This window comes from Triturus cristatus, chromosome 7, assembly GCF_964204655.1.
Source record: "Triturus cristatus chromosome 7, aTriCri1.1, whole genome shotgun sequence".
Taxonomy (NCBI): domain Eukaryota; kingdom Metazoa; phylum Chordata; class Amphibia; order Caudata; family Salamandridae; genus Triturus; species Triturus cristatus.
The window spans coordinates 437748934-437766672 of NC_140590.1; the positions used below are offsets into that span (position 1 = coordinate 437748934).

At 40.9% G+C, this 17739-nt stretch overlaps 1 protein-coding gene across 10 annotated transcripts in view; it reads right to left on the reverse strand.

Annotated features, from left to right (window-relative positions):
- Positions 1-904: 904 nt before the first annotated feature.
- Positions 905-17739, reverse strand: part of MYOCD (myocardin) — a 170141-nt gene continuing 153306 nt past the window's right edge. For 8 of the 10 annotated variants that reach the window (XM_085616772.1, XM_085616765.1, XM_085616767.1 and 5 more), the window contains 2 exons: positions 9785-9842; positions 905-5573 (listed from right to left, as the gene is read on the reverse strand). In XM_085616772.1, the coding sequence (XP_085472898.1) occupies positions 4999-5573; positions 9785-9842 (633 nt within the window). In that variant the 3' untranslated portion in view covers positions 905-4998. The remainder of the gene's footprint in view (positions 5574-9784; positions 9843-17739) is intronic. The other 2 variants (XM_085616768.1, XM_085616764.1) reach the window with 1 other exon arrangement.

The following is a 17739-nucleotide window of genomic DNA, read 5'->3' on the forward strand; positions in this document are numbered from 1 at the left end:
ATCAAAAACGATTTAGCTCTATATTTTCTACTGAATAAAATGTGAGACGCATTTTTCAGAAAAGCTAGGCCCACGCATTCACATTTGAAAATGTATTATATAGAACAAAAATAGTGGGAACTAAGGGGGTCATTAGGATGGCGGGCGGACTTGAGTCCGCTTGCCATCCTAGCGGTAACGGGACTGCCTAATCATGATGCGACCGCCACCGCTGTGGTTGCTTCTGGCAATTCAACATTGTGGCGGGTGCTGCTCGCTGCAGCACCCGACGCACTGTCAAATGGCCATGTTGTGCATTTCCCTGAACAAAGTGACAGGCACCGTGCGGTGCTTGCCACCTTGTGCATGGAAATGGAGGGGGTATCATGGGTATCCCCCCAGGGCACCACTTCCCCCCCCCCCCACAGAGAGGACCCGTAACAGGCCCCCTAAAGCCAGCCTCCGCCAGACAATCATTACGATTGCCTGTGGCGGAAGCGTGACGGGCGGGCTTTGCGCCTTCCATGCTTGTGGAACGATTCCCCCCGTCCTCCTGATCTGGCGGGGGAAAAGGGCATTCAGATGGCGGAGGGACCGCCACCGCCGGGCCGGCGGTGGCAGTCCTTCCGCCATCCTAATCACCCGCTTAGTTATCTTCATGTCTTCATGTTTTGCCTTAATACAAAATCTCAACCTGTTACAAAAGAAACAACACAATGTACATGCATGTGCACTGGTGTCTGGCACCAAGACAGCGTTTCTTAAATGCAGTTTCAGAAGTGAAAGTAAATATTACCACATCAACCACAGTAAGTAGTGATACCCGCTAAATGTGTTGACTCAAGGAATTTTAGGTGCCCCGTGATAAATAACAGAATCATATTTATATTAAATAGAAATAACAAACAACAAAATCAAAGCGAACTGAGTTTTCCACGTTTCTTTATTTAAAATAGTGTTGCAAAATTCGTAGTAGTGGAAATAAAAGTGTTGCATAGTTAAATAGTTTATCTCTGGAGAATGAGTTTTTTTTAAAAGTGCACCTTTCCCCCACACTGGAAGGAACATTTCTTCACAGACTTGTTATGTTTTCCAAAGCATTACATTTTACTTACAAGACAACAGGATTGGTAATTAAGAGCAAAACTTTCACCAGGGAAAGAGTCATTCAATTTCAAGATACAGGTTTAAAACATTATTGGCACATTAGTAAAGCAAAACAACCTTTTGCTTTTTTACCTCTCAACTCAAAATTTAATTTAAAGCACTTTTCACTTTACTTCCATTGGCACATTTCTAGTTCTGTGACGATACAAACATTATGAACATAACACAACCCTTATTTGAGTCATCATTTAAATATGGTTGAGTACTATCTTTGCAGTTTGTGCACAGTTGTGGTTAGTCTTGCATCACACAAGTAGTTCCTCAAGTTCACAATTTCAAAACATTGCATATTTTTTCTCTCTTTTTGACAAAACATGAATCTCGCTCTTCCGGTAATTAGATATGGTCATCTTAGTTTGAAACCATTTGTAACTGGACATCATTGAATATGCTCAGAGCTTATTGTGTTTTAAGAAGCCATGAATACTTTGGATTTCTTGTACGCAGTTGCAATAATTTCTTAGCTTTCAGAAGTCAAAGTTTCTTTCAAAGTAAGGATGGAAATCAATAGGCCAGCTGCCAAACAAACACTGCATCACTTTAAGAACTGCATGTGATATAGAGCAATTTAAAACTTGAAATCAGAGATTGAACATATTTTAAACTGTTTACTTGTTTAAGTAACCGTGTGTCAAATTTTAAACACTGGAACATAATTTCACAAAGTGGAAGATTTTTTGTGGGTTTGAATATATTGTTTATCTTTGGCAAGGTAGCCGTCTGTCCTGATTTCAGTAAGGAAAAGTCTACAAAAGCACCCAAAACGACTTGCTAAGACCAAAATATCTCAATAAAATTTGATCCTAGAATAAGAAAGCTAAACAAAGAAGTTCTAAAACAAAAAATGCAACAATTTTCAATATGAGGCCTGTACTGTACATTTATTTGTCTATCGCAAAATTGAATCAAGGAACTAACCACCTAATAAGACCATTTAAACTTTACATATACAATGTTTTATAAAATATCTCTAGACTATTGCAATGACTTTTGGGAATTTGGATTTAATCAATAGGAGTCGATGAATAAACATTTTTCATATACGAAAACAAATTAACAGGCGTTAAGTCTTTTTCTGTAAATACTGGTTTTACATACTAGTTAATGCAAACACTACATAGAGGAAAACAGGGTGAAACTTGTTATATCTAGGTGTATGCAACTATAGTATTGAATTAAAATAATTTGGGGGATTTATAGTCTAGTTTATTTTCAGAACAATGTAATGCCAAAGGTAAAATAATTAAAGGTCATTCTTAACTAGTTCTCTTATTGACTGTAACATGTGATCCCATCTGAGAAGAGGAAGAACTGGATCTAGGCAGAAAAATAAGAGAGGGAATGAGGGAGATATCTACTTTGACTAACACAGCAATTCATGGAAGGGAGATTTAGAACAATGAAGAAAATCTCACTGATGGTTACAACAGAGAAACAGTGGCAAAGTATGAAGTAAATTATTGGCTGGAACATGCCTCTGTTTTCACTGATGTCACTGGGTATGCAGTATTAAATTGAAATATTATCTTCTGTTACAGTTGTTAAGACATTCATTTTGTAGCTGGACATTCTTTGCTGTAAATTCTGACTCTACTAAAAATGTGTTTAAAGGTGTGCGAGTCATAACGTCCCTGGCATCAGTTTGGCTATAACCCACACCAAGTCCTTAGGTGACTGCAAAAGTAATTACATACACATCTAACAAAGTGTGTACACAGTTTGTATGTGAAAAGAATACTTGGTCCCATGGGTGTAACCCATTTAAAAATGTCCTGAGCCTTTGCCATATGTTTATAAATTGAGGAAAAAAATCACATAAAAATGGCTTAGGGTTTACTAATTCCTAATGTAATTTATTATCCAGTCAGTATTTTATTGCTTGGTTAAGACAGTGATCAGAATGTGTAGCTTTCTTTGCCAATTCTGGTGTTCCCCTAGTTCACACTGCTAGTGAGTTGGTGGTCCTACAACCAGCTGGAACAACATCCAGCACCTCTTACTGGTAAATGGTGGGATGAGTTAATACATTGGTGTGACAGTAATGCCTTTGTTTAGAAATGGCACAGGGGGTGTCAGTGTTCCGGCATGTATCAATCAAGTGGGATACCATGCTGTGGGAGGGAAAGGTGGACTTTTCCTGAGGCCACTGGCTTAGAAATATTTTAGTGTTAATTTCAGCCCTACTGCTAAAACTTACAAGAATATTGACAGTTGATCCAATCAGGAACAGAGCCTCAATTGTTTAATTAAATATTGTTTCTAATTTACTCTGCAAACACAATTTAAACATCATATTTTTATTATTAGAAAAATGGCAGCGCTTTGACCATTTTGAATTCAAGTGCTACCAAACATATGTATGGAATGCCTTCAAAATTATCAATTTACAAAATACAAAAAGCAAAAATCATATTGTGTTAGAAGAGTCTACTCTAAAAGTGCACTGTGAACATATGTACAATATAAAAATGGTGAATTTAATACCTACTGTAAAAAGCTACATCTATATTGTTCAGAAAACTTGCAAAAACATACCTTTCATAAAGTGTGAACATTTTTAGCATATACTACATTAATACAATTTCGAATATTCCTCCAGCAACTACGAAAGGTTTTATACATATATACAGCAATGTGCATACACAAACAACACAAATATAATATAACTTAGGATGTTACTGCTTCCAAAAGGCTTGCATCTCATATGGTCATGGCATGCAACTTCGCTTTCCTTCCAGTAACTCATATATTAAATACATTATTCTGCAATTTCTTAGCAACAAATATTTCCTTTGTCAAAAATATGGAAGACATGTTTTACGAGAATCACGTTTTCATGTGTCAAGAACTTGATCAAATTTGCTCCTGTAACTCAAAGGGGCATGATGGAGTTTATCAAAGGTGTTCTCTTTGAAGAGGTTCTGCTGGTACCATCTTGAGATCTTCAATTTGAGCAACAAGAGATTTACATCTTCCAGATATTGCATTTGGCTGGTGTTGTCAATATTGAAAATACAAGAGAGTCTTGTCAGGGGGTTAGCCACCTTCTGATGTTGTTGTATCGTAATACCAACTTATAGTCTGTCTGAAAGCTAGTATTATTTTGGTTAGTATTCTTAAGGATGCTTTGTTGATTACTGGGAAGGAAACAATTACTCGTACTAAGCTGATGCAGCTTCTCCACAGGGGATGTTGCAACCTTCCTATTAATTAAACAGTGTGTGAGGAGTGTCACATCCAGATGTAGGATATCATCCAGTATGCATTAACTTATAAGCATTTTCAAGATCCCTTCTTTATCTTGTATTATTGTGTTATTGCTCTGTTTCCTTTTCCAAGGCACTCATCATTATATTACAACAATAGGAAATGCACTTATGATTCCAACTAGCAGGCTCGGATTTAGAAGTGCAAAACTATTTTGATGAAAGGTATGACAATAACGTCCAACTGCCACTTGCCTGTTTTGTATTATGCCTTTTTGAGAAAAAAAAAACCTGATTCCTATACAAATGAGACACATTTTGCTCAGTTAGCAAGATATATTTGAGATGGCTGGGAGTTATTTCCTCTACTGGGAAAAAGGAACAATTTCTCACCATTAATTTCGGGGGTCTGGTATACCAAAAATAATCCGAATATTTTACATTCAATAACTACAAAATGAAACAATAAGCACAGAAATATATGTTTATAATGTTTGTTGACCCACCAAAGAACCCTGTCATTTTTTTGGTCGAAACTGTTTTCCATTTTGGTTCATGGAGAGAATTACAGGCAGGCATCAGCTTCAGTTTGTTGTACATAGTCATCATTCTTTCCATAGGATTAAAGTCATAGAAGTATCAGCCGTTACCATTGCTCCAAGTGAAGATCCATGGCAGTGTTTAAATTGAGATCAGAGACATCTAGAAAATCTGTGTTAAAAATGCTAGGGCCACTTGTGGTCAGTGACACAAAGCCTGTTGCAGAACTTGGTGGAGTCAGATCAAGCCATTCCATACTTTCCCAAGGTGATTCAGTGAAACTTAAGTGTTGCAAAACAGTTCCCTCTGAAACTGTGGGTGACATCTGAGCTGGGATGGGTGGAAGAGATGTGTCTAAAATCTCACGTGAGCTAAGAACCTCCTCTGATGCTTTGCTTGAAAATCCATCAATCATGCCTTCAAAGTGAGAGTCTTCAGTACCAAGTTTAAGAATGGGGATAGCACTAGCCCTTCGGGTAGGGCTGTGTGTGTTGAGTAAGACTTCAAGGTGACTACCATTGTTGTTTGTACAGTGATCAAAAGGCAGAATGGCAGGTGAAATATGCTCAAATGGTGTAGCTGGCTTTGGCAATGAGACCGTAGTGCTCCCAGATGAAGAAACAGTTATTTGAGGCACTTTCTGAACACAGGAACGTTCATCTTTGGCATTTGCTGGCATTTCTATTTGAAAAAAGAAAACATTTTAAATTAATTTAAGATTAAAGAATTATGAATATTTGATATGCAAATTAAATACAGTGCTCAAAATACTTAAGCTTCGTATGGGGAAATTCCTTTTTATGTATGTTTTGACATAAAAATTTAATATGTGAGACACAGTTTCTAATAATAATTATAACTTGTTTTCTATATACTGCTTTGTTTCTTACTATTACCCTATGTAATCTCAGCTGGGTTTAAGGTTTTGCGACTATTCAGACCTGTGACCTTCAAATCACTGTAGATGTCAGTGATAGGAGTTAAGTCACTTGAGCTATGTTACTGAAATTGAGTATTGTGAGTAACTGGTTTGGTAGTTAACCCTAAATTAACCTGTGCTCAACCCTCTGGCTGCTTGGCACAGAGAATTCGGGCATAACTTAGAGGCAATGTGTGAAGTATTTGTGCAACACTTCAAACAGTAATAAAGTCAAAAGCACCAGAAAAAAAGGATCCTTGAACAAGGTAAAAAAATAGAGTTATTTGGAATAAATAAAACTAAACAAAAACGAAAATCCAATCAGTAGAACCGGAGATATGCAATTTAAAAGATTTCAGTGAAAATAGCAACAAGAAGCTCAAAGCTGGATATCTGGTTGCACGATCGGGACAAAGTCAGAAGTTCAGGACGACCGTGATGGAGCGTGAGCCAGCTACAGGGACTCAGTTAAGCCCGCTGAACAAATGTACCTTAAATACTGGCTTGCGCAGCGTTGCGAGGTCCCACACCGAGGATGCATCTCTCAGATGGGATGATGCTTCGGTTCTGAGGAACGGTGAAGCTGCGATGCAAGGTCCTACATCGTTGTCGAGGATCGCATTGATGAGGGCTTGCAATGCGAAGTCCAGCATCGAGGATGTGTCGTGTAGTTGGACTATGCATTGGTTCTTAGGAGCTAGGAGGCTGCGATGTGAGAACCTGCTTTGTTTTCGGGGTTGCTGTCAAAGAGGGATGCAGGGGCCTGCATCTGGACAGCTTTGCACAGGTGACAGTTCTGATGAGGCTGCAGGGTGGATGTGGAGTCCTTTGTGTCAGGAGAACCCTCACAGTAGAGGTGATATGTCAGTTCTGCTCAGGTTTGCACTGTGCAGCAGGGGAGACGTTTTAGTTCGGCTGGAACCACAGATAGGCTAGCAGAGCATCTTCAGGCCCACTTCCAAGGGTGCAGGACTGGGGTAGCAACACTTGGCAGAGTAGGACTAACAGATGGCAGAGTCCATGTGCTGAGTTTAAGGCTGTTGGAGCCTTCTGTCCCAGAGGCTCAATTCAGGAGGCCAGCCAATTAGCCCTTGGAGTCACTCTGAGGTCTTGGATTTAACAGATGCAGGTCCAGTCCTTTTCACCCAGGTGAGAGGGCAGCAGGTAGCAGTCCAGCAAGGCATCAGTCCAGCAAAGTAATAGTCCAGTAGGCAATAGTCCAGCAGAATGGCAGTCCTTTCCTCAGCACGCAGTCCTTCTTCCTGGCAGAGGACCAGAAGTGTACTGAAGAGGTAGTGTCTGAGGTCCATTATTTATAGCTGGTGCCCTTCTTCTGGAAGGTGGGAGAACTTACACATTTTGAAAAGGAAGGTTTGGGCCTGGCAAAAGGTTCATTTTGCAAGGCCGATATTGCAGTTTAAAACTGCACATACAGGTTGAAATAGCAGCCCTGAGACATGTATATAAGACATGTATATAGAGGTTCTTAAGTGGGTGGGGCAACTAGTGCTGCAGGCCCACTAGTAGGTTTTACAGGCCCTGGGCACAGGTAGTGCCACTTTACTAGAGACTTACAAGTAAATTAAAAAAGTCAATTGGGTGTAAGCCAATTCTACCATGTTTTAAGGAGAGAGCGCAAACACTTTAGCACTGGCAAGCAGTGATAAAGTCTGCAGAGACCTAAAGCCAACAAAAACAAATTCAGAAAAATGGGACTGAAGGCAAAACGTTTGGGGATGACCCTGCAGAGAGGGCCAAGTCCAACAAGAATGTATTATTATTTGGAGTGTAATAGCTGACACGAAAATTATTTCTAATTCTTATACAAATGATTAGTATTTTCAAGAGGAACTGACATTCTTAATTGACTATCATATCCCAGAATTCCCAGTCATAACTCAGTAAGTAGACTAGTCTGCATACTCTGCATCTCAGCCCCAGGTTGCTCCAGTTCCTCTATGTAGAGTCATAAGACTGAGTTTCAATAATGTAAGACAAAACATTGCCCTATGTGAAGCATGTGGTTTAGAGACCTTGAAGAGAATCGAACACACTACCTGCTAAAGTACTCTCTTTTGCTAAAGTAAGCATTTGTGTCTTGGTGTCTGAGGAATACAAGGTTCCTCCTAAATAGTAATAATAATAATAAATTATTTAAAAAAACTTTGCAATCCAACATACATAAAACAATAAAACATACTTGCATCATCCAGATAAGTGAAATTAAAATCGTCAGACATATAAAAACAAGGTTCTATTGAGATTTTGAACCGATATTTACCATGTTCCATATACTAATCTTATAAAGTGACAGTGCTATTATATAGTTATTAGAATGTGCAGGTGTACTTGGGGTAGGATGAGAGACTGTAGAAACATCCGGTAAAAACTGATAAAATCACATAGTGTAAATCTGTACAATTGTGTGTATATAGAAAATATAAAAAAAGGCCCTCATACTCGATGCATAGTCATGGCCCCATATAAATGAGTACTTTTCAGCCTTTCATCTCATACAGTTTCAAAATATGGGAGAATACTGACATGAACTTGATAAACCTGATATTCAACATTGTATTTTGTGGACTCAGGGCTGCCATAACCACCTGTCCACAAATCTGCATGTTTGGAAGGACAAACTGCTGGCGAAGCAGCCGTCCGCGATGCTCGAGTAACTTAGGGCACATGTATAAAATATGCAGTTTCCTGCTCTTTGTTGTAAAGCCTACATTATGTGTCTGGCAGATGTGTTTGCCACTTCGGGTGATGGTCCAAATTTGCAAGGCCTCCAAGATGGAATGCCAAGAGTCTTTTTTTTATATATCTTTAATAATCTGCTACCAGGTAAGATTGCTCACCCAGATGCTATTTATATGAGGATAAGATCATCCTGCATGAGATCGCAGAGACAGGGTATCTTTGTCGGCCGTTGTGCCCTTAGACCCAGGCACTCGCATTTGCCACTTTACTGAACTCATTCTGAGTCATTCCCAAGCTCCATACCTCGCGGAGGCAGAGGTCATCCAGACCTGCATCCCTGTATTGAGCATGGGCAGCTTTGGCTCTGGTATTCTTTAGCTCATTGCATATTTTACTGTTGAGTGTATCAGGTTGTGCTGACCTTATTCAATGGCACAACTTGATGAATGCATTTTCCCTGGAATTATTTGGGGAAGCCAAACTCTAAGCAAACCTGGGCTGGCGATGCTGATTTTGGGAGGCGAGAAACGCCTGTATAAATTTTAATTATCAAAGTGCTAACAATTTTGTATCTTAGCACAGCATAATTTGGCTCCCATAGGAAAGAACTGGTAGAACCTTCGCCTTCATGACCTGCAGTATCCGAACCATGCTAGGATGCCACAGGTTTTTTCCTAAACTTGACAGGGCGGCCAGGAGAGCATCTGCCCTTTTTTTGTGTTGAAGACTTTTGCTTCATGACGGACCTGAGGTATTTATAATCCGACGCCTTTTCGTTGATTGCTCCGCCCATTGTTAGCTCCGCCCATTTGTCACATGGCTAGTTTCTTTTAAATAATACCATTGAGTTACTCTTTTGCCAGTTTATGCTATTAACAATGAGGCCCTGGTCAGGCATTACATGTTTATGAGAGCTCTGGAGATTGTAAAGAAAACATCCTTCAGTTGGGGCCCCAGTTTCTACCAGTCGTTAAAATGTAAATATTATGTAGTAAATCAAAGCAGTACACAAATGGGAGACACACAAATATAGATAGAGGACACAAATGAATATCACTTCAACACAGAACAAATGCTATAGCAATTGGCAAGCAGAAAAGACATGATCATGATATTTGTTCAATTTTTGGACATTTGTGACATAACCTTTGCATTTTATTATCCGGTGCTATTTTTTACTGACGTAATTTTAAATTATGAATCAAGTAACAATCGTGAATTTTGGAAAATAACAAAAGCTCCTTGTAAAAAAGAATTGTTTATTGTTTCATACCTCCGCTCTCAATAAGAACATCGAGTAGTTCATCCATTTGCTGACTTCTTGTAATCTGCTGTATTTAAAAACGATTAAGAAAGTTGAATATTTTTTAATAGAGTGTGATCTATTTGTAAACAGACAGATTGTACAAGTAAACACTCATGAAAATATTTTTATGAGTCAATCCATGCACATTAAAATCACTAACAGCCCATTTTCATTGAAAAGGCAGAAATCTTGCTATTACTTTTTAATACCTCTGATTTGTGCAGACTTCCAACACTATGGGAATGCATTTTCCTGCACCATGTAACTTACAGAGTGAAACATTTGCATGTGCACAACAACCTTTTTTCTTTCTTTTTCTCATGGAAAACATTTTCCCCATGGAGAACTCATCCCCCATGGAGCCCAATGATGTAGGGCTGAGTTGCTTTCCCTATCCCAACCTAGAAATGCATTTACTCATGCCTTTCATAGGGATACATTTGTATTTGTCTTTCCAGGATGAGAACTACGGTGCATAATGTTACTGAATACTCATAAATATATAGATTTATGGGTATTACATGCATTTTGCCCAGTCACCACTGCTCCTCTACCTTTCCTGTCCCCAGCATTGTGAAACTCTTGACAAACTAGTACATTATATTTCAATTTCATCTAGGATTGTACATCACTGCATATCCTGGTTCTTTGTACTATGACAAAGACATTTCCATTTGCATGTGCCCCCTTTTGCACACCTTTGTTGGAATTAGGCAGACAAAAAGTTTGTGAATCTGCCTGTCTGCATGCAGGTCAATGAAGGTAGCTGCATCTGGTGAAAATATTTCACCGACGTAGAAGTAGGTGTATTACACAAAGTATTAATAAAGCACAAGCTTGGCAGACAGGTTGTCATAGAATGGTAGAATTGCATTAAAACACTAGTGATTCGTTGCAAATTAACATTAATTGCATTGAGTAATATATATTTTTATTAATGTTATAAATCAGATAATAACAATGCAATATTACACTCAAAATACTAACAACGAGTACCGCACTGCATCTTGAAGCTCATCAATCATAATGCAAGTCTCATTTTTGCAAGTCAGTTTAACCTTTCCAATGCAGACATGTCCAGGGAGTGTTTCAGACACACTAATGTCTGCGTCCTTTCTTTTTAATGGTTTTCTATTGACCTTAGTAATGTTAATTTTTAAATCTCATTATTTAATTTTTTAATTAAGTTCCTGTTTTACGTCGAAGTTCCCATCTAGCTCTCCTTCCTTTTACCATTACCCGTTATCCTTTATCCGCTTATCTGTCTCCATATGTTTTAATTAACTGACCCATTTCTGTATGTTTATAATTTTATTTGTGAAAGACTCCCTCACTCTTCCTACTATCATATTGTTTTTAAACCTATTCCCCGCATTTATAACACTTTCATTTGGCTAGCCCTAATGTCTCCTGGTTACCTGTATTCACCTTATTTTTGTATCCACTGCAGCCGCGGCCGCTGCAGGTAAGAGCGATGGGGCTGGCTGGGGGGGGGGGGGGGGGGGGGGGGGGGGGGATTTCGAGAGATGACCACAAGGGAAAATTAAATAAATAATATATTTTCCCTCGTCGTCGTCGTCTCTCGAAATCCCCCCCAGCCGGTTTCACCGTCTCACTGCTCTTACCTGCAGCGGCCGCGGCTGATCCACTGTTATTGTTTTTCTAAGTTAAATACCCCAAGAAATGTGTTTCCCGAACTAACTGACCCAGATGAACACATCACCCTTCACGCTTGGCATTTGCATCACCTCTGCTTACCATCTTTGGTTTGTTGAGCTACGACATGCTGTTGGTTTGGAGGACACATAAATGATATAGTAGTGACTTACAGAGAAGTCATTTTACCAACAGTGTTTGTAATATTGGTCTTAAAGTGTTTCTTTTTTTTATTTTGCTCATAATCTTTTTATTGAAAATTAATCAAATGATTACAATAAGGTACGGCATGGCCGCCAGAGACCAACATAATAAGTCAGTAGACCAGTTGGCACGTACACATAGCGTGAAACCAGTGGAAAATTCCAAGGAAGTAAAGGGTTTAGATAGTAATTGGCCAGGTACACCTAAGGTCGTCCACAGCATGGCATGTCTCAAAGCAAAAAGAAAGAACAGTGCAACAATAAAATAAAACAATTCCTGGTCGAGGCATTTTTGATAGAGTTCAAACAATCCGGGCAATGTCGCGCATTAGTGCATAGGTGGTAATTATTATAAGTGAGTGAGGGGGAGGGGGTCAGTCACTGGGTGTAATCTTTGGGGGAAGACGAGTCAAAAGCTGTACATCTCGTAACCTCGGAGTATTGAAACATGTAAACTCCAAGCCAGTCAGATAGTGGATCAGTGGGCACAAAGCAGATTGAAATTTGGCCTCGATGTGTGTTAAATTGTAGGAAAATTGTTCCATCACCTGCATGTGCCACAGACCATTGAACAATAGAAGGGGCAGTAGTCTTTTTCCATGTAAACGCCACAAGCTGCCATGCAGCATGGAGCATGTGGCTAATGTGCTTCCAGTCAACATGTGTCATTACTTCTAGAGTAAGGGCCATACACCAAGGGTAACCATAAGGTAGGATGCAGGAAGTGGATTTCGTATGATGGCTTTAATGTGTACCAGGATTTCTTTCCAGAAGGTAGTGATGAGGCTACATGACCACCATATGTAGCAAAAATCCCCCACTGCCAAGCCGCTTGCCAGCATAGGGAAGATGTGGAGAGGTAAACGGTGGAGAAGTGGGCCAGAGCATAATACCTTTGGAACATGAACTTGTAGACCGTTTCCATAAGGGAGAAGCTTCTATAGGTTTTGGGTATGTCCCGCCAGTGAGTGACCCATTGCTTTTGTTAGATGACATCTGCAGTGGTAGCCTGGCAGCCCCATTGTTAGGGATAGGTGCGAAGGGATGTGGAATGCTGAAGTGTGCAGTATGTATTATATATAAGTCCACTGGATCCATTGTGCACTCTTACCAGTTTTTCAAAGGGAGGATAGGGCCTAGTCATGCCATGTCCAATGACGTAATTGACAATACTGTAGTATAGCCGTTTCAGGAAGATTGAAATTAGTTTTGCACTGATCAAAGGACTTGATGAAGAGCTCTACAAAGAGGTGGCATGGCGTCCGACACTCTCCGTACCCCCAGCTGGGAAAGGACTGGGGTAGCAGCACTGGGGTAAAAAGAGGATTTTGAGCAATTGGCGTGTTGGGGGAGGGGAAAGTAGTGAGCCCGCTCCTTGTCGCCAACTTGTCCCATATGTCGAGCACTGTGTTGGTAGGGTTATCTGATGAAGCGCTGTGTGATCTTACTTGTAACCAGGCTGAATCCTACAGGGTTGGGAGGCCACCACCCAATCCATGGAGAGCGGCTGCTTCTCAAGCACCACCCATTCTGAGATGTATTATAGGTGGGTGGCCAAGTAATATTCAAGAAGGTTAGTCCACCCCTGTCCTGTGGCTGCATCAATAGAGAGTTAGAGATCCCTGGCCATTTCCCATTCCAAATATAGGAACGGACGTACCGCTGCAAGCAAAGGATATCCTTCTGGGTATTCAGAGTCGGCAGAGTCTGGAAAAGGTAGAAGGCCAGTAGTAGGACGTTCCTTTTTATGACATTAAAACAGCCCAGCCAAAACATGAGAAGGGGCTTCCACCACCTGAGATCTGCCAGAATGGACCTCCGAAGTTGCGGCCAATTGTCCTGCGCCCAGGAAGACAGATTAGAGGTCAGGTTAAGAACCAGATACCTAATTGTGTCGTGGATCACCGAAATATTGCTAGGCCTTGCAGAGGAGGGAGTTCCTGCTAAGGTATAGTCAGATTAAGTGCGCAGGATTTAGACATATTAATGTTAAAGTCTGCCACCGCCTCGAATGCAGCAAGGCTGGCAACAATTGCTGGTAAAGAGGTAACGGGAAGAGCATCAGAGAGCAAGAGGTCTTCTGCAAATAGGCTAATCTTATGGTCCGCCTTCAAAAGGGATGCCCACCCTGGCAGCAGTGCAGTGGACAGTTATGGCTAGTTGCTCCAATACCTGAGCGAAGAAAAGGGGTGACAATGGGCACCCCTGGCGTCTGCCGCTAAGGATGTTAATAGTGGACGTGTGGTACCAATTGACCCTGATGGTAGCTGCTGGGGTGCCATAGGAAGCCATATCTGGGGTATAATTCCCGTCCGCAAACCCACCTTACCCAAAACCGCATGAAAGGAGCAGTTCACCCTATCACAAACCTTCTCCGTATCAAGTGAAAGGAGGCATGCCGGGATGTCGTGGTGGTGGGACTTCTCTACTAAGTGCGCTATGCAGCGCACATTATCAGCCCCTGTCAATAACGAATACACCCCACCTGATCAGGCTCAATGAGGCCTGGAAGATAGCACTCCAATCTGGTAGCCAAAATGTTGATGAAGATTTTCGCATCCATATTGAGAATCGCTATAGGGCAATAGGAAGAGCAGTGGGTAGCGTATAGGGCGATCTCTGCTGCCTCCTTTATGAAGGAGTTAAACAGCTTTAGCGAATGTTCTTCCAGTTTAGACTGAAACAGCCTGTAGAAGACTAAAGGAAATCCATTGGGGTCCGGAGTTTTGGCAAGAAGGAGGGCCCGAAATGCATTGCGGAGTTATGCAAAGGTGATTGGGTGAAGGAGCTTCGCATGGGGGTGGATGGGTTCCCAATCACAGGCACTCAGGTACTACTCTATTAATGCAGGAGGCAAATCATCACATGTGTAGAGGGTCTAATAGTAATCATAAAATGCCTGCTGCATGTCTCGCTCAGAGATTGCCCAGCCCTTGTCCCTTACCTGAAGTCTAGCAATGTGTGCTCTAGCATGCGTTTAACGGAGCCGTCGAGCTAGCATACAGCCCTACTTGTTCTCCTCATCATAATATTTCTGCTTTAGAGCCAGAAGGGAAAGTTCAGCCCTATTAGCTCTATGATCCCTCACTTGACCATGCAACATAGTGAATTGCTGCTTGCTGCATCGATTCAGAGCGGACTGATCTTGCTTTTCCAGGACTTTAATCTCCACCGCCAAGGTAGACTCCATAAAACGCGCCTCTCTCCCTCTGGCAATGTCTATGATGGAAATCACTTCCCTGAATATAGCCTTAAAGCCATCCCAAAGTGTATGCAACAAGATGTCAGGCAGGATGTTCAGTACAAAGTATTCACCGATTCCTTTACGGATCTCAGCAACATCAACCGGATTAGGGGTAAACGTCATAATATCCGGCCCCTGCTAGACGGGGGTAGCGGCGGACCAAACCAGTTTTACATGGGCGTGATCACAGATGGAGATATCTGAGATAGCTGCAGATTTAAAATCGCGCAAGAGGGAGGTAGTTAAGAAAACTTGATCAATGCATGAGTATGATGTGTCAACATGGGATTAGAATGAGTAGTCCAGAACATAACTCCAATGCCCTGGTTTGTGACTGTGCTGTGGTCTAGGCCTGGATCCCACACTAGGTTAGAATAGCCATCGACGATGATGTCAACTTCCACCCCGTCCAGTTGCTCACACAATATGCACTTCAGATATCGGTCCTGTGCATGATTGGGGGCATAGACATTGAGAAGAGTGAGGGGAACTTTATCTCTATGCATGTGCAACACCAGGAAGTGACCCTTCCTATCCCTCACCATCTTAGAGACAGTATAGTGGAAGCTTATTTGAAGAGAACACCGTCCCCCAATGTTTTAGAAGACATGTGGGCCCAGTATTGCAATGGAAGCTTCAGGTGTGCCATTTGATGGGTGTTCGCCCCCAGAAGATCAGTCTCCTGGAGGAGGACAATGTCTGGGTCGTGTTGCAATATGTAGCCCCATACCTGTTTGCACTAGTTGGGCGAATTAAGGCCTCATACATTTAGAGAGAGCAATTTAGTGCCCTTGGTTTGGGTCATCCATGAGTAACGTGTGGGTTAGCATCTGCAGGCAAAAGGGATGTAGGAATGGTGAGGCAAGGAGGACAGGAAGGGGTCCTGCATCATATCACCTTCCTGCACATGAACAATCATTCAAGGCAAGTTCCTGTTTTTTATGTGTGCTGCACAATACAGCACACATAGAAACAGCAAAACGAGGAGAAATTAATCATTTTTCCTTGGTTCGCCATGTTGAGCCCAGGTTTTCCTTAGTCTTAATTTTGGCGCTGCCTCCTATTTATGCCACCACTGTAAATAGGCGGCAGAGTCAAAATCGATGGGCGTTGCGTCTGAACACCCACCACAACACCCATCGCATGCCCCTTTCACGCAGTGTAGCATGAAAGGGGGCCTTATTTACAAGGTGACGTTAAGCCATGTTAAGTGGCTTATTACCGCCTTGTAAATAAGGCGAAGGGTTTATCGCCACAGGAACATCATAAAAAGTGACGCTCCTCTGGCGAGAGGGGCTTGTAAATATGCACCTATGTGTCAAATTGGCACACATTTTGCGCTGTTTCATCTTGAACATATTGAAAGTAAAATATGCCCTTTCGCATTTGCCAATTTAGCCTCATTATATAAAAATGTCAAATTGTGTGCCCTCACTCAACTATTTTATAACATACTTACCAGAAGATTATAGTTCATTCTCTTACATTTTGGGACATTTAGAATGCAAAGATTTGAACAACTGATATTTATGAATGCAAAACACAAGATTTGTTCAATAAATAAAGAAATGAGCTATGTTCATCAATTCTTTTCTTGTGTAAAACCAGTTTGTGGTAGAAATGTGTTTACCACAGCAATTCTCTTGGTCGGATTATCCAGAAAACTGGGCTGCTCTACACCCACCGGTTAACTACATCGCATGGGTGTAGATGTACCCATTTTTGAAATCCTCAAAGGTTTGCCTTGGTATATTGAGAAGTCTGCAGAGCAGGGGCAAATGCACTTGTTCACTTTTATTTAGCTGTTTTCTCATTATGAAAAAATATTTCCGTTTGGAAAACCACTTCTACATTCCCATACATTTAGAGGGTGTTTCATTCCCCTGCATACCATGGAAAGGAACTTACTCCTGTCCTTATTAGGAGTAAATTCACAGCCTTTTGAGGGTAATGGAAATTGGCGAGGAGTTTGATAATACCATTACGCTGGTAGGTTGTGTGTGTTTGAGCAATTCTCGCCCAGTTGCTGCTCAGTCATTGGTAGTAGATTTACTCACACAATATCTTTGTTTTCACAGATCTTCTTACGAGTGCAAAACCAGCTAATGTGAATTACAAAACTGGTTTTACCTTTGTTAAGAAGATTATTTGTGCTTGTTAATCAAACATACTGGTACTTCATAGAAAGTGAAACCAGACCTTGTCCTCTGATCTTGGAACTTTTAATTCCAAGTTTTTCCTGGCCTTGACTGAATAAAACAGGCATATTCTGTAGGCCCCAGAAACATACTGGAGTGGAAACTTTGGGTTTAAAAGAATAAGCTTCATGTACTTAATCACATATTGGCACACATTAAAAAACGGTATGGGGCAGTGAATCAAACCAATTAGAAAGCCCAATTGACCAAAAAGGCTTTTAAAACTTTCCTACAGCATGTATTAAATGGTGTTTTGAATTGCTTCACTTTAGATGCTGTAGGACGAGAAGGAACGCTCCTTTAAACTGTACACATAACCTCACTTGCCTGTATATGTAATTAGAGGAATCAGTTCCCCTGGTTTTAGACTGCTAAATCTATCGGCACCATAACTTATCAGTGAATGTTTAGAGTCTATTGGCACACAGCTTTTTACTTTCATCTGTGTATGTCAATATATATGCTTATGACCTTGTCGTGTAATAGAAGCATGCTTAAAAATATTTTAATGAGGGCACTGAGAAGTGTCGAACTCACAACTTGTTTTTCTTGAAGGAGAGGTTTCTTGACACAATGCTGTCTCTAAACGTTTACAAGGGGGAAGACAAAATTAGAGCACAT